At 38.9% G+C, this 27,145-nt stretch overlaps 2 protein-coding genes and 1 long non-coding RNA gene across 11 annotated transcripts in view; 1 reads left to right on the top strand and 2 right to left on the bottom strand.

The window, feature by feature from the left end:
- Window positions 1-27,145, top strand: part of cep192 (centrosomal protein 192) — a 61,850-nt gene that overhangs the window by 10,835 nt on the left and 23,870 nt on the right. For all 3 annotated transcript variants that reach the window (XM_085290641.1, XM_085290642.1, XM_085290640.1), the window contains exons 4-16: window positions 20,344-20,501; window positions 20,910-20,971; window positions 21,296-21,446; window positions 21,577-21,692; window positions 21,829-21,918; window positions 22,164-22,316; window positions 22,469-22,619; window positions 22,799-23,019; window positions 23,879-24,001; window positions 24,689-24,844; window positions 25,013-25,283; window positions 25,383-25,532; window positions 25,640-25,704. In XM_085290641.1, the coding sequence (XP_085146767.1) occupies window positions 20,344-20,501; window positions 20,910-20,971; window positions 21,296-21,446; window positions 21,577-21,692; window positions 21,829-21,918; window positions 22,164-22,316; window positions 22,469-22,619; window positions 22,799-23,019; window positions 23,879-24,001; window positions 24,689-24,844; window positions 25,013-25,283; window positions 25,383-25,532; window positions 25,640-25,704 (1,867 nt within the window). The remainder of the gene's footprint in view (window positions 1-20,343; window positions 20,502-20,909; window positions 20,972-21,295; window positions 21,447-21,576; window positions 21,693-21,828; window positions 21,919-22,163; window positions 22,317-22,468; window positions 22,620-22,798; window positions 23,020-23,878; window positions 24,002-24,688; window positions 24,845-25,012; window positions 25,284-25,382; window positions 25,533-25,639; window positions 25,705-27,145) is intronic.
- LOC146563505 (uncharacterized) lies at window positions 4,056-8,876 on the bottom strand. 7 transcript variants are annotated; one of them, XR_014894332.1, is made up of 5 exons: window positions 7,594-8,876; window positions 7,462-7,510; window positions 5,925-6,041; window positions 5,705-5,808; window positions 4,056-5,600 (listed from the first exon to the last, which is right to left on the bottom strand). XR_014894332.1 is itself a non-coding variant. In XM_085290645.1 (2 exons), exons 1-2 carry the CDS (start codon window positions 8,854-8,856, stop codon window positions 6,036-6,038), a joined length of 1,269 nt encoding a protein of 422 aa, XP_085146771.1. In that variant the 5' UTR covers window positions 8,857-8,876; the 3' UTR covers window positions 5,854-6,035. The 7 variants fall into 7 exon arrangements, 3 of the variants coding, with proteins under 3 accessions (XP_085146771.1, XP_085146770.1, XP_085146769.1); XR_014894331.1 differs by having other exon boundaries at window positions 7,462-8,876; XR_014894333.1 differs by lacking the exon at window positions 7,462-7,510.
- LOC146563504 (uncharacterized) lies at window positions 14,741-16,081 on the bottom strand. Its single transcript, XR_014894335.1, has 2 exons — window positions 15,905-16,081; window positions 14,741-15,475 (listed from the first exon to the last, which is right to left on the bottom strand). It is a non-coding gene; the product is annotated as an uncharacterized LOC146563504 (long non-coding RNA).

Here is a 27,145-nt window from a genome sequence, read left to right as displayed (position 1 = left end):
GCGGCAGCAATGTCCAGTCTACTGAATTCTCAGTTTTCATGCCTGTGGAGTTTATTATATGGACGTGGTGACAGTGGAAAAACACCATGCTCTTCTGATTTTCAAACGAACCTTCTGAGCCATTTTAACATTAGAGTCTATGGAAGAGTTGGAGGGAGGAGGCTGTGCATTGGTGACATTTACGAAAGAACCATAACACCTAGGACAATAGTAAACACATTGGATGAAAGAGGACAGCGATGGCTACGTTTTGAGGGTAAAATCATACCTGTAGAGCAAACGCTGCGGACACAGCAGCAGTTTTAAAAAAGATTTTAAGATTAATTTTTTTGCTCCTCTCACTCTAGCAGTTGAGCTGCCTCACTCTAGCCCCAACATTCCGTCCCATACACACCCATTATAAACTCTGAAACGGGTGAAAAAACATCATGAAACTTAAACTGGAACTGAAGAAAAAGTATAATAGATATTGAAAAGATAAATACAAGTTGAATAGTTGAATGTCTTGTCTTCGTTTTAAAGTTTGAATGGTGGCTCTATGTGAACGTATGTTGAAGTAGTAAGAGTTTAAAAATGAGTAAGTTGAATGAGAATTTGAAGGGTCTCCCCATTGAAATACATGGGAAATTTTTGTTGAATAAAGTTGAATAAAATTAAAAATATAAATGTTAAAAATGAGAAAAATACAAGCAATGTTGTCCAAAATAATAGGAATCTAACGATGTTTGAATGGTTTTTCTAAGTTGAACGGTTTTGAAGGAGTAGGCTTTCAAAAAACGTACGGAAAAATAAAATATAACTAGAAAGTGCATTTTCTGAAGAAACTGCAGTGTGAATGCTTGAATCTGAATGTATGCACTGAAATGAATTAATTACTGAATTTAAGTTAAAAATCTTGAATGAGATAAAAAAAAAAAAAAACCCGAATTTAACCTGAAAACAAAAGTGCTGAACTGCTAAAAGCTGAAGGTTACACAGAAGAAGAAGTTGGAAAAAAGCTGAAAATGTTTTAATTGTAAATTAGAAAACCCTAAGAAATGAGAAAAGAACATTTAGAGTCAGAAAACATCTGAAAGAATATTAAAAGGTCATATTCTTTGAATCACTGAATGACTAAAATGTGATCCCTCCACTTGGACCCACACAGTTTAAAAAGTTTACATCTCTGAGCTTTGAAAGACAAGATGTTGGAAAAAGAACAACGATGGCGACGTTTTGAGGGTAAAATGATGGCTTTAACACTGTGGACACAGCAGCACTTGAAAGAGAAGTGTTTAAGATGAATCTTGGTACAGTGGCAGGCAGAGCTCGTTAAGCAGGCAGGTGTGAGCCTGGTTGCTATAGTGACCGCACCCAATGGCTCCATACACACGTACACAGACATGCACCTCACTTTTGCTGCTTAAAATGAACAGAAAAGTCAGGCCGAAACAAATCGTTCCCAAATGAAAAGTAAAAGTCGTATTGACAAAATTCTTTCACTGTGAGCGACAGCAATGTCTAGTCTACCAAATTCTCAGTTTTCATGTCTGTGGAGTTTATTATATGGACGTGGTGACAGTGGAAAGACACCATGCTCTTCTGATTTTCAAACGAACCTTCTGAGCCATTTTAACATTAGAGTCTATGGAAGAGTTGGAGGGAGGAGGCTGTGCATTGGTGACATTTATGAAAGAACCATAACACCTAGTACAATAGTAAACACATTGGATGAAAGAGGACAGCCATGGCTACGTTTTGAGGGTAAAATCATACCTGTAGAGCAAACGCTGCGGACACAGCAGCAGTTTTAAAAAAGATTTTAAGATTATTTTTTTTGCTCCTCTCACTCTAGCAGTTGAGCTGCCTCACTCTAGCCCCAACATTCCGTCCCATACACACCCATTATAAACTCTGAAACGGGTGAAAAAACATCATGAAACTTAAACTGGAACTGAAGAAAAAGTATAATAGATATTGAAAAGATAAATACAAGTTGAATAGTTGAATGTCTTGTCTTCGTTTTAAAGTTTGAATGGTGGCTCTATGTGAACGTATGTTGAAGTAGTAAGAGTTTAAAAATGAGTAAGTTGAATGAGAATTTGAAGGGTCTCCCCATTGAAATACATGGGAAATTTTTGTTGAATAAAGTTGAATAAAATTAAAAATATAAATGTTAAAAATGAGAAAAATACAAGCAATCATGTCCAAAAGAATAGGAATCTAATGGTGTTTGAATGGTTTTTCTAAGTTGAACGGTTTTGAAGGAGTAGGCTTTCAAAAAACGTACGGAATAGATAATAATAAAATGGAATAATAAAGATTAGAAGAACAATACTGTGAATGCTTTTCAAGCATTCACACTAATAATAAAGATTAGAAGAACAATACTGTGAATGCTTTTCAAGCATTCACACTAACTAGAAAGTGCATTTTCTGAAGAAACTGCAGTGTGAATGCTTGAATCTGAATGTATGCACTGAAATGAATTAATTGCTGAATTTTGAGTTAAAAATTTTGAATGAGATAAAAAAAAATCCGAATTTAACGTGAAAACAAAAGTGCTGAACTGCTAAAAGCTGAAGGTTACACAGAAGAAGGAGTTGGAAAAAAACTGAAAATGTTTTAAATGTAAATTAGAAAACCCTAAGAAATGAGAAAAGAACATTTAGAGTCAGAAAACATCTGAATGAATATTAAAAGGTCATATTCTTTGAATCACTGAATGACTCAAATGTGATCCCTCCACTTTGATCCACACAGTTTAAAAAGTTTAAATGCCTGAGCTTTGAAAGACACGGTGTTGGAAAGAGAACAATAATGGCGACAATTTGAGGGTAAAATGATGGCTGTAACACTGTGGACACAGCAGCAGTTGAAAGAGAAGTGCTTAAGATGAATCTTGGTACAGTGGCAGGCAGAGCTCGTTAAGCAGGCAGGTGTGAGCCTGGTTGCTATAGTGACCGCACCCAATGGCTCCATACACACGTACACAGACATGCGCCTCACTTTTGCTGCTTAAAATGAACAGAAAAGTCAGGCCGAAACAAATCGCTCCCAAATGAAAAGTATAGGTCGTATTGACGAAATTCTTTCACCGTGAGCGGCAGCAATGTCCAGTCTACCTAATTCTCAGTTTTCATGCCTGTGGAGTTTATTATATGGACGTGGTGACAGTGGAAAGACACCATGCTCTTCTGATTTTCAAACGAACCTTCTGAGCCATTTTAACATTAGAGTCTATGGAAGAGTTGGAGGGAGGAGGCTGTGCATTGGTGACATTTATGAAAGAACCATAACACCTAGTACAATAGTAAACACATTGGATGAAAGAGGACAGCGATGGCTACGTTTTGAGGGTAAAATCATACCTGTAGAGCAAACGCTGCAGACACAGCAGCAGTTTTAAAAAAGATTTTAAGATTAATTTTTTTGCTCCTCTCACTCTAGCAGTTGAGCTGTCTCACTCTAGCGGCAACATTCCGTCCCATACACACCCATTATAAACTCTGAAACGGGTGAAAAAACATCATGAAACTTAAACAGGAACTGAAGAAAAAGTATAATAGATATTGAAAAGATAAATACAAGTTGAATAGTTGAATGTCTTGTCTTCGTTTTAAAGTTTGAATGGTGGCTCTATGTCAATGTATGTTGAAGTAGATACAGTTTAAAGAGGAGGAAGTTTAATGAGAATTTGAAGGGTCTCCCCATTGAAATACATGGGAAATTTTTGTTGAATAAAGTTGAATAAAATTAAAAATATAAATGTTAAAAATGAGAAAAATAGAAGCAGTGTTGTCCAAAAGAATAGGAATCTAACGGTGTTTGAATGGTTTTTCTAAGTTGAACGGTTTTGAAGGAGTAGGCTTTCAAAAAACGTACGGAATAGATAATAATAAAATAGAATAATAATAAAGATTCGAATAACAATACTGTGAATGCTTTTCAAGCATTCACACTAATAATAAAGATTAGAATAACAATACTGTGAATGCTTTTCAAGCATTCACACTAACTAGAAAGTGCATTTTCTGAAGAAACTGCAGTGTGAATGCTTGAATCTGAATGTATGCACTGAAATGAATTAATTGCTGAATGTTAAGTTAAAAATCTGAATGAGCTGGAAAATACAGAATTTTTAACCTGCAAATAAAAGTGCAGAACCTTTGAAAGCTGATGTTCACACAGAAGAAGTTGGAAAAAGCTAAGCATGTTTAAAATGTAAATAATAAAAAGATGAGTAATGACAAAAGAAAATTTAGAGTCAGAAAACCTCTGAATGAATATTAAAAGTTCATATTCTTCTAATTGAAATGAACTTAAAAGATGAACAAACATTCTGCAGAAAATACAAACTTTAATATACAGCATGATGTTTTTCATCATAGTATTACATACATCAATTTGTTTTGTATGTCATAGAAAATAACATAAAAATCTTAAGTCATATTTTACAGCTTCTTTCTGAAAAGGACTGGTAGAATAAAGAAAAATAACTAAATTAAATAACTAAATAAAAAATAATGAGCAACATATGAAATACATGAAAATTCAACTTTTAAAACCACAATCCTGAACCTTTAAATTGTGTTGGTTTCTTAGAACATGGCTGAACAGCTGTTTCTATCGGTCTACTTAATCTTCTGATCTGTCTACACATCTTTTTATTACTCATTCTTTTTTATGTTTTAATGTAAACAGAATCCACACAGTGGTAAAAGAGAACTGTATAGAGATTTGTGAGTAAACTCAAATGAAAGCCTAAGGTGGTGACACAGTTTAACACGTGCAAATAATCAAATAAACACATTAGTCCTTTTTGTGAACATGGATAAATAAGTATCAATACAGCATTGTTCAGCCATGCCACTAAATGCTTTTTTACACATTGTTTTAACCTGGGCTCAGACACAAAGTCCCAAATTTAGTTAGTCCCTGACTTTGAGTTGTGGTTATGACTAATTATTATACACAAGGCTTTATCTATCTAAACTCTAAGGACACAAATATGAAAAAACCTATACTTACCAGCTGATACCCCACACTACACACTAGGTGTGCCATGTGACCTGAAACTTTGGTACAAAATCATCATAATCATTCTGTTAACACTGTTTTTTAACACTGTTTGTGTTGCTGTTCAGCAGTTTAAAATGTTTTAGATTGGATTACATGGAATGAATTTGAATTTTCTTGGGGGTTTTTGTATGTGTTTCGTTCTCAGCAGATTTTTTCTTCCATACTGTTGAATTCCAGTTACCACATTTCTGGTCATATGACATCCCAAGTGCCCACTTAAAAAAATCCCCACAGTTAATTCAACATTAAAACAAAATAAAAAAATGTTAAATAAATAAAGGTTTGCTCTGTGATGAAATATTAAATAAGCATACATTGTACAGAGCACTAACAATGAAAACAATCCTTTAGCCTGTTGATCAGAGAGAGGCAGTCATTATGTCCATTTAAAACCTGTAATCACAGAGCACAATGTTTCTGTGAAACTATGAAGTCCCATATGATCCTCATCATGTCCAGTGACTTCAGAGTGGATCCTCCCTGTCATCCGGCCAGTGTTTGATGTGTGGCAAGCAGCACAGAAGCAGGATAGCTGAGGACTTTAAAAGAAGAGCAGAAAACGGGAACATATGTAGTTGTAAATGTAAATATCAGTGATACTTGTCTTGTCAAAGGGAATAAAATAATGAAAATGTTAACTTACACACTCATTTAGAGAGGATCTTGACACTGCACAGAGGAGGCACAGTCAGTCTGACAATGATGGTGATCTCCAGGGATGTTTTCCTGCAGCAACATTCCTGCCAACTGGCCATATGATCCAGAGTAGTTGGTTTGTAATGAACAGAAAGGTGTATATGTTAGGTAGTGTGCACTCAGAGCTGGTCCTAAGAAACAAACACATCCTGTAATAAACTGAATACCTGTAGTAGTGCTGCTGCAAATATGAAGCCCTTCTATCATGAGTGGTTTCAAAGAAGGTGTTTTGGAGGCTCGGTCACAGAAACTGTGCAGTCTGTTCAGTCCTGAGTGTCTCAGCTCTGATGGGGATGGATCACAGAGGGAAACACCTGAGTACAGACATTACAATACACTCTAACACTCCTAAGGTCAAGTGAAAACACAATTTAAACACTTTACAAAGAATGAATACATGTTTTCATGGAAATTATGTCATTAACCCTTTTTGTTGTGAGTAAATCTCACCGACTGCTTGTGGGACAAGCTAGAAGGAGGACTTATCACAGAATGTCTCCTGTGCTCCAGATGTGAAGTCTCACGCTCTGATCGTACGGCGATGAAGATGGTGATGATGAAGCCTCTCTGATCTGTGGCATTACAGTTTCTAGCTGCTATGTGCTTCACACTGTTGGATCTTACATGTGAAGCTTGGAGAAGACACAGGAGGACTGTGTCTCTCTTAAAAAAGAAAAAGAAAAAAGGAAACCTAACACCCCCCCCCCCCCCTCAGCTCCCACCGTAACCCCCCCCACTCAACTCCCCAACCTCACACCATCCAATGTCTATACAAATGTAGGGTATCAGCTGGTAACAGAAAGCAAGTGTTACATATGTACTACTTATGTAACACTGCTGAAACATTTCTGGCCAGAAATGTGCAGTTATCAACCCAGACCCACCCTAATAAATGCACTGGCCGAAACATGATAAAAGCTCATAAAAATTTATGTTTCATCGAAAGATTTGTCCAAAAATATAATCGTATACTTTTGAAAAAGTTTAAAGTTTATAACAAACCAAAATAATAACATTTTTGTAAATAGTATTTCAAAATAGAGGCACACATAAAGTGGCTTAACTGTCATTATTGCTGTAATTAGGTTTGTTTGTTTGTTTGTTTGTTTGTTTGTTTGTTTGTTTGTTTTTTTAAAAAGCAACCTTTAGTCATTATTGTTCTCTCAGAAACAATGAAGAAGCTGTTGAACATTTATGTGTTGTGTAGGCAATCCTCTGGTCCACCCTCCCTCCCTCCCAGCCACAGTGAGACTGGGGCAGCCTGGCAGGATGTTGAAGCCTGGCTGCAGAGAGGATATGCCTACACTGTTCGTTTCAAACTGCTATATTTGATTTTTCTGACATTTATAGGTTACTGTTAGTGAATTTTAGATTTTCTGTAATAAATAAAATTGTCATCTTTTACTGATATCATTACTTAATTCATGTAATTGTATTTTATGTAAACAATTCAACCATTATACTGCAATGCAGGGCGTCAACTTTTAAATATCGCTCTACTTTCTTAAGTCATTCAAAAATATAGAAATTACTTACTGTATTCAAAGATCTAGATCATGAATCATCACAGGACAATACACAGTATACTGGGTCATGGTAACTATGGTATGTCTTCATGACTCCAGAATGGAGACATCGATCTGACTGAGAAATGAAAATTAGGTCAAGCAGTGTGTTCTTCTCTGTGGTAGGGGCAGTGATGACCTGTGCGTATCCCCTAGACTCAAACAGCTCCAGGATTGGTTTGTTTGCACTGGATAAAACATTCTCATTAAAATCACCACAAACTATGATGGGATGACAGTCCATGATCTCCAATGAGTCTAATAGGCTTACCAGGTTTTTCAGGAATGGCCTCAGAGTGTAGTCTGGAGGTCTGTATACAACTGCAATCAGAGCACTGACTGGTGCTTCAACCTTTAAAGCCAGAAATTCAAGGTCAGTTACATTATGGATGTACTGTTTTTCATGCACTTGAATGTCACTTTTCACATAAACAGCAACTCCACCACCACTTCTGTTTGCCATCTGGGGAAAGTTTGTGTAGGACAGGTGTCTGTTGCGTTTGAACAAATTGTAATTTTCCAAGTGGAGACTCTCTGCGACAAAAGAGCCCCGCAGGTGTGTTTCTGTTAGGCACAAAACATCTGCTAGACACAATTCATGGTGACTTTTGATGTCATTAATGTGAGCTGGCAGTCCCTCTGTATTATGATGAACAATGGTGAAAACCTCTGACCTGCTCAGTGTTTGCCTCACGTGTAGAAGAGGCATCATGTCATCAAGGTTGGCTTGTCTCATGTTCTCAAGCGCTGCAGTGATTTCTGGGTTGGTGAATATTTTTTTCTCTTCCATATCAAGAAGATACAGTCCACTGAGAGACGTCACTCTACTGACAGCTACGTAGGCCATGCCGGGCTCAAAAATGCTCTTAAGAGAGACAACAGCTGATGTAGTTGTCATACCCTGTACCTTATGTATTGTACATGCAAAGGCCAGCTTCACTGGGAACTGTCTTCGTACCACTCCTTTCTGCTTCAGATTCTCCTCTGCTCTCTCAATGTACACCATGTCGTCTGCTGGTGTGCGGTTATTCTTTCCAGATGTCTCATTATCCATTTTAAGTCCAAGCTTGATGATGTGTTGGTCGTTTTCAGAGTGAACTACTCTAAGTAGTATTCCAAAAGCTCCATTAACCAAACCATTTTGTATGTCAATGTTTCTGGTGAGCATGACACGAGCTCCTTCTGCAACTTTCAGTGTGTCTGGTAACTCGTTTTTACCTCCTTTCAATGGTCTGTCTTGAAGTGCCATTCTGCCAGTTCTAGGATCTTTTCTATAATCATCTGCATGGATGTCAATGATATGAGTGTGGAGCAGAGCCAGTGTTGCAGAGTTGTGTGCATCCACTTCTTTATTAGTTGCAAAAATGTGCAACGCATCAGTTGGACAATGGGCTGGTTCAGTTATGGCCTGTAACAACAAATCTCTATCTGCTTCGCAAAGCTCATCCAACTTTCCTTTCACACGAATTCTGTTCAGCATCTCTGCAAAGACAACATCATCTTTCTGACGCATAATCTCAGTCAGAGTGATCATCTGAAAATGCTCCCGCCACAGGTCGATCTCAGATGGGTCGTGCACACAGAGAGGTTTAGACTGTCGCACTGGGGGTAGCTGATAGAAGTCTCCGACAGCAATGACTGACATGCCTCCAAAGGGTCTCCGAGTCCCTTTGATCTGTTTGAGTCTTGCATCTACATATGCAAACAGATGTCTTGACACCATAGACACTTCGTCAATGACGATTATTTCAGCATTCAAAAGTTCTGATCTGACTTCATCCAGCTGATTGCCAAGTCCCTGAATGGGAGGTTTTAAGCTTCTAGGCAGCTTGAGAAGAGAATGCAGTGTTGTTCCAGAAATGTTAAAAGCTGCAGTCCCAGTGAAAGCAGTTAACAGGACAGTGGGTTTTGATATGTCAACGTCGTCTGCATATCTGGGCACTTTGCTCAGTATCTTAGATGCTTCTGAGTAGATGCATTTGATAAGATGTGATTTTCCTGTTCCAGCACCACCATTAATATAAAAGAAAAACTGCTCTGGATTTAGAGCACAGACTCTTTTAATGCACCAGTCTCTAACTGCATAAAATATGCAGGCTTGCTTCTTGTTCAGATTCTGAAACATCTGACGTAACAATGTGGGATCAATAGCAGGGGGTTCCCTGATGGCTCTGACTTCTGTTGAAGCATCAGCCTGACGGCTGTAGTCGGGCACATCTTCCTGTTCATTTTCATTGTCTCGCTCTCTTTCTTGTTCAACAAGTGGCAACCTTACGAGATCTGATTCAGGTGCCAGATTACACCATTCGTCAGTCACACCTCTGTTCTGCTCATATTCCTCAACAGCGCTCTCGATCTCCTCACTGTTTTTCTCATATTTTTCTCTGTTTCTTTTGACAATGTGTTGCACGTACTCAAGATGGTCAGTACCTGGTAGCTGTACACAGCCAGCACCATAGAAAGCCTGATAGGTTGGCAACGATGGTGTTTTCAGTTCGTGGTCTGAACGATGAGGAAGGTACAGTTTAAGCAGTCTTCCGTAATATTGCTCTGGATGTTTTTCTTGTGAGCAGCGGTGAAATCTGATGATAGCAGGCTTATTGTTTTTGCGCCTTTGCACAAACCCCATCTCATTGAGAAGGGGCAAAACATCTTTACCTTTTTTCTGTTGGCCATAGACAATCCTGCAAGTAGCAGCAAAGTCTGCCATGCACATCTCCTCATACTCTGGTGTTTCAGGTCTGGCTTTGTATTTGTCATTCAAAGATGTCATCCAAACATTGGAAGACTCAGGTGTTGTGTTGTCCAGAACTGACAGGGGACGACTCATTTTCACAGGATTATCATCAGTTGGAATGAATATTACAGCACGTGAGCATTGCTTCATGTGAAGACCACATGCACGAGCAACACACTCCTGTGCACTGATCTCTCGCTTCTTTGAATATGCCTGCATGACGGCTCTCATTTCATCGCACTCATTTACACTGTCCTTATGGGAGTTCTCAATGACAGTTTTCAGGTACTCAGATAGCCCGCCCTCTTTTTTTGATATATATTTCATTAAATAATTTGCAGCACCAAAAGCATCTAAAACAAAGCTTATGTCGATATTACTGTTCCAGGCTTCAAGCAGATGTGGATTATAGCCGTTTATCCAAGAGTCTTTTGGATCACGCTTTAGTATGATCGTACTCCTCATGTTCATTTTATTCAGGTATCTCTCATATTCTGCATGTGTCAACTTGCATCTTTCCAAGAGCTGCTCTAAACTCATGGAAGCAGTTTCAGGTTCATTTAGCAGCTGGTTCAGTGGTCTGAGCTTGTTCTTTGCCGTTTCTACTTCCAGTGCATCATCCTCACTGGGTCTTGTGATCATTGTCTCATTGCAGGGTGGTTTGGGAAAACCAAAACGGCACCCGGAGCTTAAACTCCTAAAGCACGTCTTTGTGTGGTTCTTACTGTGTTTTTGCACTTCTGTTACTTTTTTGTACAGTTCAGGTTGTTTATGTGGATCAGGCAGCTGAGCTGTGATGTATTTGTTTATAAAATCAAGAACAGTTTGCTCATCATCCTCCTCAAACACAGGAGCACCTTCTACCCACAGGAGGCAGTGTATGTGTGGGCTTCCTCTGTGCTGAAACTCAACTCTGTAAAAGTAGTCAATGACTTTGCCAAGTGGCTCTGCGGGAGATAAGAGTAAATCTCTGAATAATGCTTCAACTCTCTTGTCAAACATGCGCATTGTTGTGACAGGATTGCTTCTCAGGATGTCACACTTTGCTGACCAGTCGAGTCCTTCAAAATTCACTTGTTCACCTTGCTGCCTTGTTATTGCCTCGATCACTTCAGGCCAGCGCATTTCAGCAGCTGAAAATGTGCAAAAGAACGTGGGAGTTCCCAACTGTCTGATCATGGCAAAAAGATCTCTTGTTGTTTTCTCCCAATAGGCTGGGGTTCCTCTCAGAGGCTGCATGAATCTCACTGCATCTTTATTTCGCACCAGTTTCTCCACCTCATGTTTATCTTGTAACATGCCTGAGGTTATTTTTCTACCATCTCTGGTCAGAGGCTTTGCCTTCCTTAACTGTACTGTCATGCTGGATGTAGCCAAGTGTATTTCAGTCACAAACTGTGCAAAGAACAAATAGTTTGTGTCTTTGGCAAAACGATCATCAATGCAGAAAAGTCTTGATTTGAAATACCCACTGGGGGATACTTTGATCAGCCTTCTTTCATCAAGTGTGTTTTGGCCTGTAGGAAACTGCACAGGGAAGGCCATGGCCTCCAGTTTAGGTGTTTTGAAAAAACTTATTGGATTGTTTCTCTCTGCAGGAGCAACAGAGTAGATTCCTTCACTGAAACATAATATCTCCTCAGCCACATCAGGGGGCTGCAAACAGGACTCGAGTGCAAAACCACCATTAGTCAGTCCATCTGCTTGCTCTGAATCATCTCTCATCTGTTCATGCGATTGTTCACCATCACAGGGTAACATGTCAATGTCCTGTTCATTTATATTTTGTGCTTCACTCAGTGCATTTTTCTCACAGCTGTCAATTTCCATTAAATCAGCCTCATCATAATCGTCCTCATTCATGTTTTCATCATCATCATCCTCATCATCTTCATCAGGAAGAGTTGGATCACACAGCTCAGCATCATCTCTGATGCTCACATCCTTATACTGTGGATGAATCTGCTTGAGTTTATGCAGTGCTTGCACAAGTTTAGACCAGCTTACAGTCTGAAACAGTTGATGACCTTTGTAAGACAAGCGTCTCTTCAGTTTTATTCTCATGACCTGAGAATTAATTCTCAATCGAGGCAATGCTTCAACAGTTTCCTGTACCTCGGATGGGACACAGACCACATTTCCTCTAATTGCTCTTTGTCTGCCTTTGGGAAGAGGAATGATCTTGGCAAATGGTATGCACTTGGCTATGAGATGTCTCTCCAGTATGTTGAGATCAGACAGTTCAGGTGGAGTATCAGCAAGATCCAGTTTATTGGCAACAGCAAGTGCTGGCATGGATCCATTTTTAAGATGATCGTGGCAGGTGTGACAAATCCACTCTCTCTTTCTCTCATCGGGAACATTGCACTGCTCATTTCTGCAGTTTTCATCACAAACATGAACAAATCTTCCAGTCAAACATGTTGCAACCACATGTGGGTTTTTGACATACTTTGACCTTGTGCAGGGTCGCACTTGGTTTGGAAATGAAGCCTTGAAACAGACAGTACATGGGTATGATGGTCCAGCTTTGATTTGGGATTTGAACACAGATATGGCCTCGTTGATCACACTGTTGTCACTCTCTTGGGTTTGTCTGTTCACCCATCTGTATTTCCTTTTTATTTTCATGGCACATCTCATGTTGTGCATAATCCTGAATGCAAGATTACTTTGATACCTGTCTCGCATTAGTTGTTTCATTAGTTGTCTGTGTCTTACTCTGAATGCATTGTCATGTGCATAACGCTGAGTCACTCGAGATCTCTGTCTCTCTCTGAATTCAGGGTTTTCTTGATACCTTTTAGTTATATAGTTTTTTTGTTTTTGTCTAAATTCAGCATTGTCACAGTAGCGTCTTTTAATATATTGTTGTTGTTTCTTTCTAAATTCATTGTTCTCACAGTAGCGTCTTTTAATATATTGTTGTTGTTTCTTTCTAACTGTAGCATTCTCAGAAAAACGTTTTTTAACATATTGTTTTTGTTTCTTTCTGAATTCATCATTTTCACAGTAACGTCTTTTCATATACTGTTGTTGTTTTTGTCTAACTTCAGGATTGTTTTTATATGTCTCGCTTGTGCAAGATTTTTTCTTTTCTTTGTACTCTTTATTTGAAGCGTACTTTTGTTGTTCTTTCCTTTTTTGGTTTTCTTTTCTCTGATTTCTGGGTTTCTCTGATGCCATTAATCTTCTTTTCATTTTGTGCCTTTGTTGTTTATTAACTTTTTTCAGTTTTTGTAAAACTATATCAGAAAGGTCACAGGCAGCAACATTTGTTATGGCAGCATTTGATTGACATGAAAAAGCATCACTTGATGGAAGGAAACTTAATTCACTGCATAGTTCTTCAGTTGGTATATTAGGAGGTTCATTCTGATCTTCATATGATGTGAACTGAGTCACGTGGACTTCTTTTTGTTTCACCAGTGGCGTACAAATGGACATTTGACAAAAGATATTTTCAGTCGGATCAGTGGTTGTGTTTCTCCTTGGAGTAGAGGAGTTTGCTTCATCAACAGTTGTATCAGAGTGAGTAGGTGCCACAGCAGTGGCAGCTGTTGGTCTGCAGACTGTGTCTGTGATAGTATCACTCAGGTTGACTGTGCTCATACTGTAGAACTGCACAGGCTTCAGTTCATAGTTACAAGAGGGTGATATCTCCATCATTTCATAAGAATCTTGTAGCCTCTTAATCATGTCACTGAGGAGTGTGAATTTCAGCATCACAGCTGTACCACGATTACGTGACTGTAGTAGTAGAGGAAGACCACTGGGTGTTCTGGAGTGTGGGTCAAAGAAACCATATTTGCCTGATGTGGATCTGAACACTGCGATACACAATCCACTCATAATCAGTAAGGCATACTGCACATCTGACAACAGGCAGCTCAGTCCTGCTTCTAAGCTGAGAAAGGTATCTACTGCCTCCTCTGGAGGTTCTTCAAATGTCCCATACCGGGAAGGCTGTGTCATGTCGACATCATACATAGACCTGCGAGCATCAACTTTGTCTGGCAGCTCATCGGTTGCCAAATGAATATTTTTAGGAAATCTTTTCTTGGCCTCTTTGTACATCACATCACCTTTATCCAAGACCAGATTTAGGTCAGCTGTAGTCATGTTTTCATTCTCATGAAGGAAAGCAAGAAATGTGAGTGAGTTACATGTGCACTGCTTGTTTCTGGAGTCTCCATATTTAGGATGAGCCTGGCTGCGAGATGCACAGACATGTATAACAGAGGGCTGGTTTTCAAGGTTCAGTCTTTCTGCATGAGATGGTCCTGCCACATCACTGTGACAGCCTCTTTTCAAAAAATCAGCATAACCCACCTGTGGGTCACATAACACCTCATGTTGTTCATTAAATTCATGCTGCAGTCCACTCTTTACAGCATCAGCATAAGATACCTGTTGTACATGTGCAGGAACATGTTGACCTGCCTGTTTGACACTGTCAGAATTGGTCTTTGTAGACACACTGTCTTCTGCAGAGCTCTGAGGAAAATCAAACTCAGCTTGTTCACATGTTGGTACACTGTGAAACTCATGAAACTTTTTCCAGCGTTGTTTTGCAGCTTGTGACTTTTTCTGCTTCCTTGGCATTTTCACACACCTGCAAGTGTTTCTTAGTCTTTAGAAAAATTGTTCACAAGATAAGAGTGGCACACACCAGGAGATGTTGTCTTTGTTTTTATATTTCAGTTTTTATTTGTCTTAAACAGTTGTCTTTCGTTTGACAGTTTGTTCTTCAGTTGAGAGAATATTATGCACTCTCTTTATTGGCTTGGCATTTTTCAGCAGCAAGCCAAGAGTGAAAAACAGGTAGAGAGAAAATTTAGAAGAGAGAACAGGCAGAGCAGGAGAGACACGGCTGGGAAATCACAATCAAACCGTGAATTAGTTTTCTTTGTTTGTTCAGTTTGTTCTCAGGTAGAGGCAATATATGCACTCTTTATTGCTTTAATGGCTTGGCGTGTTTCAGCAGCAAGCCAAGAGTGAAAAACAGGTAGAGAGAAAATTTAGCAGTGAGAACAGACAGAGCAGGAGAGACACGGCTTTAAATCAAACCGCAGATTTTTCTTTGTTTGTTCAGTTTGTTCATAGGTTGAGGCAAAATATGCACTCTTTATTGCTTTGTTGGCTTGGCGTTTTTCAGCAGCAAACCAAGAGTGAAAAACAGGTAGAGAGAAAATTTAGCAGAGAGAACAGACAGAGCAGGAGAGACACGGCTTTAAATCAAACCGCAAAAGGATTGTTGGTTTGGCAAAATTTCTCACAAACCACAGAGTGAAATACAGATGGAAAGAAGGCAGAGACAATAGGTGGAGCAGGACAGAGGATAGAGGGGTTGGGGGGTTGGGATGTGAGAGAGAAGACTGGAGATCTGGCCCTTGTTCTTCTTCTTCTACACACTCTGAACAAAAAACAAGAAAAAAATAATAATTTTATTAAAATTATATCACATGGTAATTGTATGAACTAAATGTGACTACTGCAAAAGGACAAAACAAATATTCAAGCTAAACTGTTGTCGGCTGCCATGTGCAAAAAGTTGCATAATTGGGCACTTTTTAAAAGAATAAATATTTAATTAAATTCAGCAATAATATTTTTAAATACAAATATGATTGAGTGAATCATTAATTAATCACATGTAGTATGACTACAAAAATGTACGAAAAAAATATTTTAGCCCAATTGTTAAGCTGCACTTATGTGTATTTATTATAAAATTGTGTTTAAAAGGTCTAGCACAAAGTTTGAACCCATCACTTTACAGCTTATATTAGTCATATTATTTTTTTATTTTGGTCTACTTCTCTTACAGTATGTGCACACCTACCAGGCAAAGCACAGTGTCAGTCAGGTTCCTGAAAGAAACGAGAAATAATACGTTAGTTGTCTGTACAGTGTTATCAGACTAACAGAAATACAAAGCCCACACGACATGATACACTGAACTTCTAGTCAGCAGGGTAATTATAGAGTAATATAGCACACCAACTGATACAGCAGTCATTTTACAATTCAAACTAATTAACTGAAGTATTGCCACTTATGTAAGGCTACTGTTAGACTGTTACTAGCCTTAGCATTGCTGCTAGCGCTAGCATTCCGGCTAGCATTAGCACTTCAGTTAGTGTTAGCATTGCAGCTAGCGTTAGCATTGCAGCTAGCGTTAGCATTGCAGCTAGCGTTAGCAATGCTGCTAGCGCTAGCACTCTTACTGTTAAAACTGAGCCACAATGGCAATAATAAAGCTAATTTCTTACTTTTGTCTCACTGACCGGCAAGAAATATCACAGGAATATTATTTTTGTCAGTTAACAACTGCTAAGGCTAGTGTTAGCACTATAGCTAGCGTTAGCATTGTTGCTAGCATTAGCATTGAAGCTAGCGTTAGCACTGCTGCTAACAGCAAAACGTAATAAACGTATATAAATGATAGCGAAGGTTATTCTTTTTTCTTTCTTTCTTCTTTGAATTGTTTTTAACTCTGTTGGACTTGATATGTGAGTTTAAATGTCAAACATGTATTTTTTCCATCATAAAAATAAAACACTGCAGTACTGAGTGTACTGTACTTACCACAGCAGAGAGCAAAGCGGAATGACGACAGTTGGTCCAGTGATAGGTTAAAAACAGATGAGGCGTTCAGGTGGTGCTTGGAAATTTGATCATCAGTTTGAACAGCAATAATGAGCATATACATGTCTGTGTGTTGGTCTCTGTGTGTGACAGACATAGAGAGATAGAGGGAAAAAATACACTATACTAGTGTACAAATTGGTCCTTTTTGCCCAAGTATAAGCGAATGAGTGACATACAGAAAAACAGGGCAACTGGCATTAAATGAGCAAATAAAAAGTATTAAATCTTGAACTGTTTTGTGGGTTTTATTTTAAGACTACTTTGAGTGTATTCGTGGGGAGATAAACTATACAGACTATAAACAGAGACATTAAATGAGATTAGGTTAGTTAAACGTTAGTTAAAAGGTGGGAAAATTAACTACAGACCGATAGATGCTGAGAGCTTTAATTATCCAGTCAGAAAGGATGATTTTGAAGTCATCAACTGACTCCAACTGCCCAGATCTGAAAAACCTTTGTGCCAATCACAATGCTCTACTTAGTTGGCATATACTAACTAGTGACAAACTATTAATCTGTGGCAAAACCCTGTCAAATCTGTCTTATTGTACTTTTGAAAAAGTTAATCTTACTACAATCTAACATTTTTAGGTTTAACCTTGGCAGAGTGAGAGAGAGCTCGTTAAGCAGGCAGGTGTGAGCCTGGTTGCTATAGTGACAATGGCTCCATACACACGACACAGACATGCACCTCACTTTTGCTGCTTAAAATGAACAGAAAAGTCAGGCCGAAACAAATCGTTCCCAAATGAAAAGTAAAAGTCGTATTGACAAAATTCTTTCACCGTGAGCGACAGCAGCTTCTAGTCTACTGAATTCTCAGTTTTCATGCCTGTGGAGTTTATTATATGGACGTGGTGACAGTGGAAAGACACCATACTCTTCTGATTTTCAAACGAACCTTCTGAGCCCTTTTAACATTAGAGTCTATGGAAGAGTTGGAGGGAGGAGGCTGCGCATTGGTGACATTTATGAAAGAACCATAACACCTAGTACAATAGTAAACACATTGGATAAAAGAGGACAGCGATGGCTACGTTTTGAGGGTAAAATCATACCTGTAGAGCAAACGCTGTGGACACAGCAGCAGTTTTAAAAAAGATTTTAAGATTAATTTTTTTGCTCCTCTCACTCTAGCAGTTGAGCTGTCTCACTCTAGCCCCAACATTCCGTCCCATACACACCCATTATAAACTCTGAAACGGGTGAAAAAACATCATGAAACTTAAACTGGAACTGAAGAAAAAGTATAATAGATATTGAAAAGATAAATACAAGTTGAATAGTTGAATGTCTTGTCTTCGTTTTAAAGTTTGAATGGTGGCTCTATGTCAATGTATGTGGAAGTAGTAAGAGTTTAAAAATGAGTAAATTGAATGAGAATTTGAAGGGTCTCCCCATTGAAATACATGGGAAATTTTTGTTGAATAAAGTTGAATAAAATTAAAAATATAAATGTTAAAAATGAGAAAAATAGAAGCAGTGTTGTCCAAAAGAATAGGAATCTAACGGTGTTTGAATGGTTTTTCTAAGTTGAACGGTTTTGAAGGAGTAGGATTACAAAAAACGTACGGAATAGAAGAACAATACTGTGAATGCTTTTCAAGCATTCACACTAATAAAGATTAGAAGAACAATACTGTGAATGCTTTTCAAGCATTCACACTAATAATAAAGATTAGAAGAACAATACTGTGAATGCTTTTCAAGCATTCACACTAATAACTAGAAAGTGCATTTTCTGAAGAAACTGCAGTGTGAATGCTTGAATCTGAATGTATGCATTGAAATGAATTAATTGCTGAATTTTAAGTTAAAAATGTTGAACGAGATGAAAAATACAGAAATTTGCACATGAAAACAAAAAAGCTGAACTGCTAAAAGCTGACAATCACACAGAGAAGAAGTTGGAAAAAAGCTGAAAATGTTTTAAATGTAAATTAGAAAACCCTAAGAAATGAGAAAAGAACATTTAGAGTCAGAAAACATCTGAATGAATATTAAAAGTTCATATTCTTTGAATCACTGAATGACTAAAATGTGATCCCTCCGCTTTGATCCACACAGTTTAAAAAATTTAAAAGTGTGAGCTTTGAAAGACACTGTGTTGGAAAGAGAACAACGATGGCGACGTTTTGAGGGTAAAATGATGGCTGTAACACTGTGGACACAGCAGCAGTTGAAAGAGAAGTGTTTAAGATTAATCTTGGCAGAGTGGCAGAGAGAGCTCGTTAAGCAGGCAGGTGTGAGCCTGGTTGCTATAGTGACTGCACCCAATGGCTCCATACACACGTACACAGACATGCGCCTCACTTTTGCTGCTTAAAATGAACAGAAAAGTCAGGCCGAAACAAATCGCTCCCAAATGAAAAGTATAGGTCGTATTGACAAAATTCTTTCACCGTGAGCGGCAGCAATGTCCAGTCTACCTAATTCTCAGTTTTCATGCCTGTGGAGTTTATTATATGGACGTGGTGATAGTGTAAAGACACCATGCTCTTCTGATTTTCAAACGAACCTTCTGAGCCATTTTAACATTAGAGTCTATGGAAGAGTTGGAGGGAGGAGGCTGTGCATTGGTGACATTTACGAAAGAACCATAACACCTAGTACAATAGTAAACACATTGGATGAAAGAGGACAGCGATGGCTACGTTTTGAGGGTAAAATCATACCTGTAGAGCAAACGCTGCGGACACAGCAGCAGTTTTAAAAAAAAATTTAAGATTAATTTTTTTGCTCCTCTCACTCTAGCAGTTGAGCTGCCTCACTCTAGCCCCAACATTCCGTCCCATACACACCCATTATAAACTCTGAAACGGGTGAAAAAACATCATGAAACTTAAACTGGAACTGAAGAAAAAGTATAATAGATATTGAAAAGATAAATACAAGTTGAATAGTTGAATGTCTTGTCTTCGTTTTAAAGTTTGAATGGTGGCTCTATGTCAATGTATGTGGAAGTAGTAAGAGTTTAAAAATGAGTAAGTTGAATGAGAATTTGAAGGGTCTCCCCATTGAAATACATGGGAAATTTTTGTTGAATAAAGTTGAATAAAATTAAAAATATAAATGTTAAAAATGAGAAAAGTAGAAGCAGTCATGTCCAAAAGAAGAGGAATCTAACGGTGTTTGAATGGTTTTTCTAAGTTGAACGGTTTTGAAGGAGTTAGATGCCAAAAAACGTACGGAATATATAATAATAAAGATTCGAATAACAATACTGTGAATGCTTTTCAAGCATTCACACTAATAATAATAAAGATTAGAATAACAATACTGTGAATGCTTTTCAAGCATTCACACTAACTAGCTGCCGCCATTGTTGACAACTGCGCTGGGCTGCGCTATGAATTCTGGGACACAGCTTCTTCTTCTTCGGGGTTTAACGGCAGCTGGCATCCTTGTACATGCAGTGCTGCCATCTTCTGTTTCAGTCCGTTATTACACTCTTAAATCCTACTACCGGTACTCATTCCTGCGTCCTTTGTGATCTTACAAAGCTTCAAACGATGCGGCGACTATTAAATTAGTCGTCGACGATTTTAATAGTCGACATAATCGTGACTAGTCGACTAATCGTGGCAGCCCTAGTTCTGAATTATTTACATCCCTGTCATTGTTACAGGGATAATGCAGATGACTTCATTGCAGCCCATCGTCTTTCAGACAAGCTTTTGAAGATTAATCTGGATGAGAGTGCATCCAGAAATCAAGGCTCCATGCTGGGCCTTGGTACTACACAGGCAGGCTCAGTATGTGGCCATCCCACAGAACTTGGAACAGGTAAATTCTTGTGCCCCTGGCTCTATTGACTTTTTCAGGCACACGTTAAGTAATATTTCTGGCTTCATCAGTCTATTCAAGTGACTCCGTTCTCCATTCAGACTTAGCACACAATTTAAAAGTGAGCTATGTACTACTTGAATGTGTACTATGGTTCTTTCTGTTGCTGTTGTGGTAATGCAAAGAACCATGGTACACGTGAGTTACGGCCCTTAAATGTAGTTAATAACTTGAGTGTTGCTTGTTCTTATAAATCAACCGCTTCATACTGATCTGTTATGTAAGAGTGTTTGCCTAAAGTTGTTTTGTTTTTTGTTTGCTTGAGGCTTTTGGGGGGCAATGTGTACATGCTCATTTGATCCACCTGTACGAAAGTGTTACTGATGAACTTTGTGTCTCTTCTAACAGATCTGTCAACAGGGCTTCTGACATTTGCTCATTTTGGACATAAAGATGTCACAGACAAAAAGGTACCACCTTTCCATACATGCTGATCAGTTTCCTGTTGATTTATATCTGTATGATGTGTCATGAGACTGCTGTCCAAAGATTTGGACTATTTCTTTCCCTACTCATTTTCTGTGTTCTATATTTTCTGTCGTGATGTGCAAAAATACAGAGTTTGAGTCACTGTTTAAAAGCCACCATTTCACTTCTTCTAAACTTTTGAATGTCTTGATATCTAGCTCTTTCTACAATGCAGTATTTTTGTTTTTTTTAAATCAAACTCACCTTTTTTATTTGCTAACAAAATTTCTGTAAAGTTGCTTTCACTGCATTCCTCTGTTGTTCAGTCCATACAGGTTCAGGCCTTACCATCTAGAGTTGAAAACAACCAGGTACTGAGGGAAGGAGTGGGCAGTGACCATTTTAGTGACAGCAACTCAAGCTTCCTGGCCAATGAGAAGCTCATGTCTGTGGATAGTATGAATAGCGACCTAACAGGTAAGTCAGACCTTTAAGTCCTTAGAGTCACGCTTTGTACATCGTTCCTATTTCAGTTGGATGAATTTAACACCGAGCAGGTGTGATATTTGTGATTCAGTCACACACATACTTGGTGTTTGGTCACCAGATGATGACATTGATGTAAACAACCTGCCTGATGATGAGCTGGAGCTGTACTTCAATAAGCTGGTCCCTCCTGCTATGCAGAGAGGCAGAGTGGAGGGCCAGGAGATTCCTGCAACTGTAAGGCTCTTTCCGCTCTACTTTGCTGACTTTGCTGACTTTACTGACTTATACATTTTACTAGCACCACTTTTAAAAGAATGCAAGCTAAAATCTTTGTTTCAGAGTTCTCGCTAACACAGTATATCTTTCATAGGGAGTGCCAGGTGCTGCTGATGTCCTGTCCAACCCAAGTTCTACAGAGCCTGAACAGTACAGAGATCAATTCCTTGATCAGTCTGATCAGGTGAGCATGTTGATACATTGCTTTGTGACTGTGTACTGATTTCAGCTCAGGCAGAGAATGGTAACTTGTGTTTGAAACTACAGGTCAGTTTAGACAGCTGACCCCAAAAATAAGGGTTTAGCAAGAACCTCGTTTGCTTGACTTTTGGTTTGCTTGTACTTTTCTTAATCATATTTGGGCCAGATATTAAAAGCTGTATGTTTTACTTTCTCTCAATTTAAAAAAAAAAAAAAAAAAAAAATCAGGAGGATTTCCAGATGCCCGATGTGCGCCTGGCTGCCACAGGTATGGACTCCTGTCCAGCCAGTGATGAGGACACAGAGGATGAGCTGGAATCTGCAAGAAGGAGCAGTGATGCTGCCAGGACTCGGCTGCTGCCAAGCACATCCAGACAGCTGGTCAGAAATACAAAAAGAAATATTATCGGATATTTTTACATTTACATGTTTTGGTCACCAGTAGATCCACTGTTTTATTTTCAATCAAAGTGAACTGCATTCTCAATATTGTTTTACTTATTGCATGTGTTTTTCTCTGTGTGAATCGACAGGTTGGACAAAGCAACCGTCCCACTTTCAGGCCAGGTCTAGAAGGAGGCAGTTCTGAGGATGAGGCTTCCAGTGGTCGGGGTGGTGCATCCTCATCTGGGATTGGACACAGGCGATCCGCTGAAGGTCAAGTCATCAACCCTCCTGTCACAGGTATAACACCCATCTTTAATGTTTGCTGTGTGTGTCTGTAGTAGTAGTAGTGACAAAACTGTCATACCACAATCCCGTCATATCGTTAAACCAGCAGTAGATTATGTGAAAATGAGAAACAAATTTCCCGAGCGTCTTGTATAACCCACAGTTTTTTGTTTGGTGCTGTGTAACATCAGGAGATGGAGGAGGTGGGGATGGGAGCAGTGGCAGTGAAGAAAGTGGAAACGATGGAGGAGTGTCGACCATGCCTCTTCCAGCAGCAACTAATGTCCAGACCACCTACGATGCCCTGCGTGGGTTGGGGATTGTGGGTAGCAGTGCTGTTGGTGAAGATGAGGACGATAATCTGAACGGTCTTCCAGTACATGGAAGAATCAGCCTTCCCAGACATACAAAGGTACGAATGGGCTCTGTACTCGGTAGTTGGTGGCAAATAATTATTTCTATGTCATGGTTAACATGACTGTGGTTTTAAGACATGAAATGTTTAAGCCCTTAAAAATTTCTGTCATTCCTAAATGTTTGTGTTTTCTTTTTTTTAGTTGTCCTTGAAGTAAAAGTGAAAGTTAACACTTAAAACATATCTTGATTGCTTGATTTCAAATTCATATAGTGTTAAGAATGATTCCCTTATACAGATCTTTATGAACCTGGCTTTCTGAAAACAACAGGTTAATTGAATTAAGCTTGTGATAGTTATTACTCCTTAGCTATAAAAGGTTGATGGGGTATTAGTGTCACCCCATCAGGGTGACCTCAAGATCAGAGGTCAAGTTTTCTGAAACTCTTGTGAATAAGATGACTCGATAACGAGGCTATGTTGGACTTTCAAATTGATACCATAGGTGTGTCTACTAGAAATCTCACTGAATCCCACTGACCTTGACCTCAAGGTTAGAGGTCAAGTTTTCTGAAAGGCACCTAGGATTTTCAAATTGATACCATAGGTGCATCTATTAGGAAGCATTGGGGTAGTAGTGGTAAACACCAATATTTTTCTTTTTGTTGTAGAAGTTGTGAAATCTATTTATCAATGCCAAATGTAAGTCTTACCTTTTTGATTGACCATAAAAGCCTTTGCAAAAGCTATGACCAAAAAAAAAAAACACATTCATTTGTTCATGAAGTTTACAATTAAGTGTTTCACCGTTTGGACCCCTGATAGATGGAAAATATAACTCGGCCTTGACTGTGTGTGTTTGTTTTTTGTCTTTTTGTTTTAATTTTAAGTAAAAATGTTACTTTTTTATTTTCAGATGGGTGACCGTGTGGGTCCTGTTGGAACAGGAGAGACCAGCTCCTCTCTGGGGATCTCTGGGGCATCTCAGAGGCTTTCTCATGTCAGCTGGAGCAAGGCCCTGGACAGACAGGAGGCACTGGTAAGTACAAGTGCTATATGTAACTGCAGTTGACCAGCTCGTGGTCATTTCAGTCATGCATGGCTATACTTATTATATATTGTGCATACTATGCTGTTACCACTGTAATAGTGTTTTGCACATTTTATCTTATTGTTGAACTGAATTGTTGGTGCTTTCTCCTTGAGTACTTGACACTATATGTCAAGTACTGACAAAGCAAGGATGTTATTTATTAAAATGCACTTATTTGGTAATTGGAGTAACAGTATTAATATTGCAATATCATGGGACCAGTTTGTATTTGGCTTCTATTTTAGGAAAAAGTAACAAAAGTAGAACATAAGGAAACCTAACAGTAAATTTTAGGTGATTTAATAATCAAAAGATGGGTAACTCCAACAACTGAAATAACAATATTCAACAGAGCTTTCATTCAGTGTTTGGTTTGAGCTCATGCTCAGGATGCTCGGGTATTCAAAAAGTTATGTGTCATCTGATTCTCAAGAACATTAAATTGCTGTTATGAATCCTGTATTTTTACTTCACTTATGACATTTAAATATTGTTTTTTCCGTACACATAACAGATAGTGCTTCACACTAAATGGAATGATTTGGTAATCAATCAAAACGTTGGAGGTACCAGTAGTTGTAATGAGCTTTAAAGGCTATATTTGCTCATGTTTTTTGTAATTCTGAATGTCAGGATGCCATGGAGAGCACAGACTCTGGGCCTGCAGTTGACAGACTGTTGGACTCTGTCTACCTGAGGAGTGGAGCTGCACTGAGAAGACCTCAAGATTCAACAAACCTTACTGTGTCTCACCTTCAAGGAACCCAAGGGAGCTTCCACCTCTCCCAGGTAAATGGAGGTTAGGGGGTGAAAATCTCTTGTAGACCTGAGTGCCTGTTTAAAGCCAACTGTTCTAGTCCTATTTTTGAGCATTTATATATTTATAACCCTGCAACTTTAACACATTTTGAAATAAAATTACATACAATACATTTTTTTTCAATACCTATGCCTCAGGTGCTGGTTCCAGATTGTGATGACAAGAATGACGATGATGATGGAATAGATGAGCTTGATGGTGCCAGGCCCTCCTTGGGCTTAAGAGGAGGACCCTGTGGTGATGTTACTGCTGCTGAAGTTTCAGACAGTACCAGCGAGGATGACAACAATCCCCTCTCCACATCCCTGGAAGCTAAGTATTTCTCCCAGAGCTTCCACCGGGAGCAGGATGATTCAGATGATGGCTGGAACCATTGCCCAGACAACCTAGAGCAGGAATTTCAACGAGGTAGGTGGTTGTTATTCTTGAATAAATACCGAGGCTCAATTATGATGTAAAAAATCTGAGACTGATGTAACATGTTAACAACACTGCTGCTCCCCTCAGGTGCCAGTGCCACTCATAATGTAGTGTATCAGAATGAAGAGGGGCAGTGGGTGACAGACCTGGCATATTACTCGTCCTTTGAAAAAGAGATTGCCGGAAAGGCCTCAGAGAGTGCTGCCCAGTTTGAGACAGAGGATTTTGTTCCTGCAAGTATGGTCCACAACTCTATTATAATATTAGATTTATATACTACACTGTTTCATTTGTATGTAATATACATTGATTGAGTTTTTGGATTATGTTTCCTTTTCTTGCAGGTGACGCTATGGACAAGATAGTGAAGGATCAAGAAGAATTTGAAAAGGAGCACCAGTTCATGCAGGTACATATCACTGCCTCACCAGAGTTTTTGCTGGCATATTATTTAGAGCGGTTTGCTGCCGCCATACAATAAAAGAAGGTATTGGCAGGTAACTTGAAGTTTCTGCTGCACTGTTATGAGGTTTCAAGAAGAAAATAAAAGACAGATCTGAATGTTTGAAAATGTTTTGGAAAAATTCTGTAAAGATTAGATGAAAAATACTCAAAGGATAAATTCAAATGGTTTATTTAGATAAGTTGAAAAAAAAGTTAAACAAGCAAGTAAATGAAGAAACAAGGTAGAGGAGAGAAAACCCCAACAATCCCCTCTGAGCAAGCACTTGGCGACAGTGGGGAGGAAAAACTGCCTTTAAACGGGCAGGAACCAGGAGTGGACAGTCAACTGCTGGGACTGGTTGGGGGGTTAACAGAGGTGGAGCAAGACGAGGCTACATCAGGTGAGGAAGCAGTAGCGTCTCTCCTCCGGAACAAGTGGAACCATTTTTTCTTTTTTTTCAGGCACTTTTCCACGAGCGCTTTTTTCTCCAGGATGAGATTTCTCAACTCATCAATTGTTTCTGTGTTTTGCTTTTCAAGTCTCTCACATCTTTGTTCCACCTCTTCTAATGTTGCTTGTTGTTCTTCAAGCTTGTCTTGGAGTTGTTTGGATGTTGCCTCCTGTATCAGCTTGTCCTTGTGCATGTCTGCATTTCTCTGTTGCACTTCTTTGTGCTTGTCTTCTAACTGCTCGTTTCTTTTCTGGATTTCTTGGAGGGTGAGCTGCAGGTCTTCATGTATTTTGTCTTGTTGTTCTTTTTGTGCCTGCATTTGAGTGTTTTCACGCTTCAAGTTATTATATTCCACCAAAATCCCCTTAACGAGCTCTGAGTTGTTTCTCGCATTTTGCTCGATCCTTTGCTGCATCTGTGAGCAGCGTTTCTCCAGTTTGTCCTTTTCTTCTTCCACTTTAGTTGCTTTGTCCTCCAGCTGATTACAAAACTCTTGCAGTTTTAGATTTTTAGACTCAAAGTCTTGGACGATACGCTTTCCTTCTTTCAGTCTTTCTTGTTGTTGCTCTTTCTGTTGAAGAAGGTCTTTATTTTGGCGCAGTGTTTCATCCAGGCTTTCTTTCAGCATTCGGTATTTTTCCTGCATGCTCTTCAGTTTGTGCTGCATGTCTCTTTGCTTTTTGCCATGCTCTTCCTTCTGTTGGAGGAATTCTTTCTTTTCTTCCACAGCTTCATGGAGCTGTCTTTGGAGGAGCTGATTCCTTCGGTCCATGTATTGGAGATCCCATTGTATCTTATCAGTCATCGTTTTCTTGTCTTGGAGCTGGTTGGTCATTTCTTTTAGTTCTGCACTCTTTTGTCTGTTTTCTTTAATGAGGTGCACAATCTGCTCTCGGGTTTGAGCAAACTTGATTCCCCAGCCCTCATTAATAATTTTTATGTCCGGCTGGCGCT

This window comes from Mchenga conophoros, linkage group LG11 (assembly GCF_057382185.1).
Source record: "Mchenga conophoros isolate Kocher_MC1m ecotype Shallow Benthic linkage group LG11, M_conophoros_male_GT1.1, whole genome shotgun sequence".
NCBI classification, from domain to species: domain Eukaryota; kingdom Metazoa; phylum Chordata; class Actinopteri; order Cichliformes; family Cichlidae; genus Mchenga; species Mchenga conophoros.
The sequence above is the reverse complement of the archived record's forward strand: the minus strand, read 5'-3'. Positions and strand labels throughout refer to the sequence as shown.

What these genes read in the sequence shown, in the direction of transcription:
- LOC146563505 (XM_085290643.1), bottom strand. Translation starts at nt 8,856, where the DNA reads ATGATCACTCTGACTGAGATTATGCGTCAGAAAGATGATGTTGTCTTT. An exon ending in GGCCATTCCTGAAAAACCTG is followed by an intron (nt 7,402 to 7,593) that starts GTAAGCCTATTA and finishes TTCATTTCTCAG; the next exon opens with TCAGATCGATGTCTCCATTC.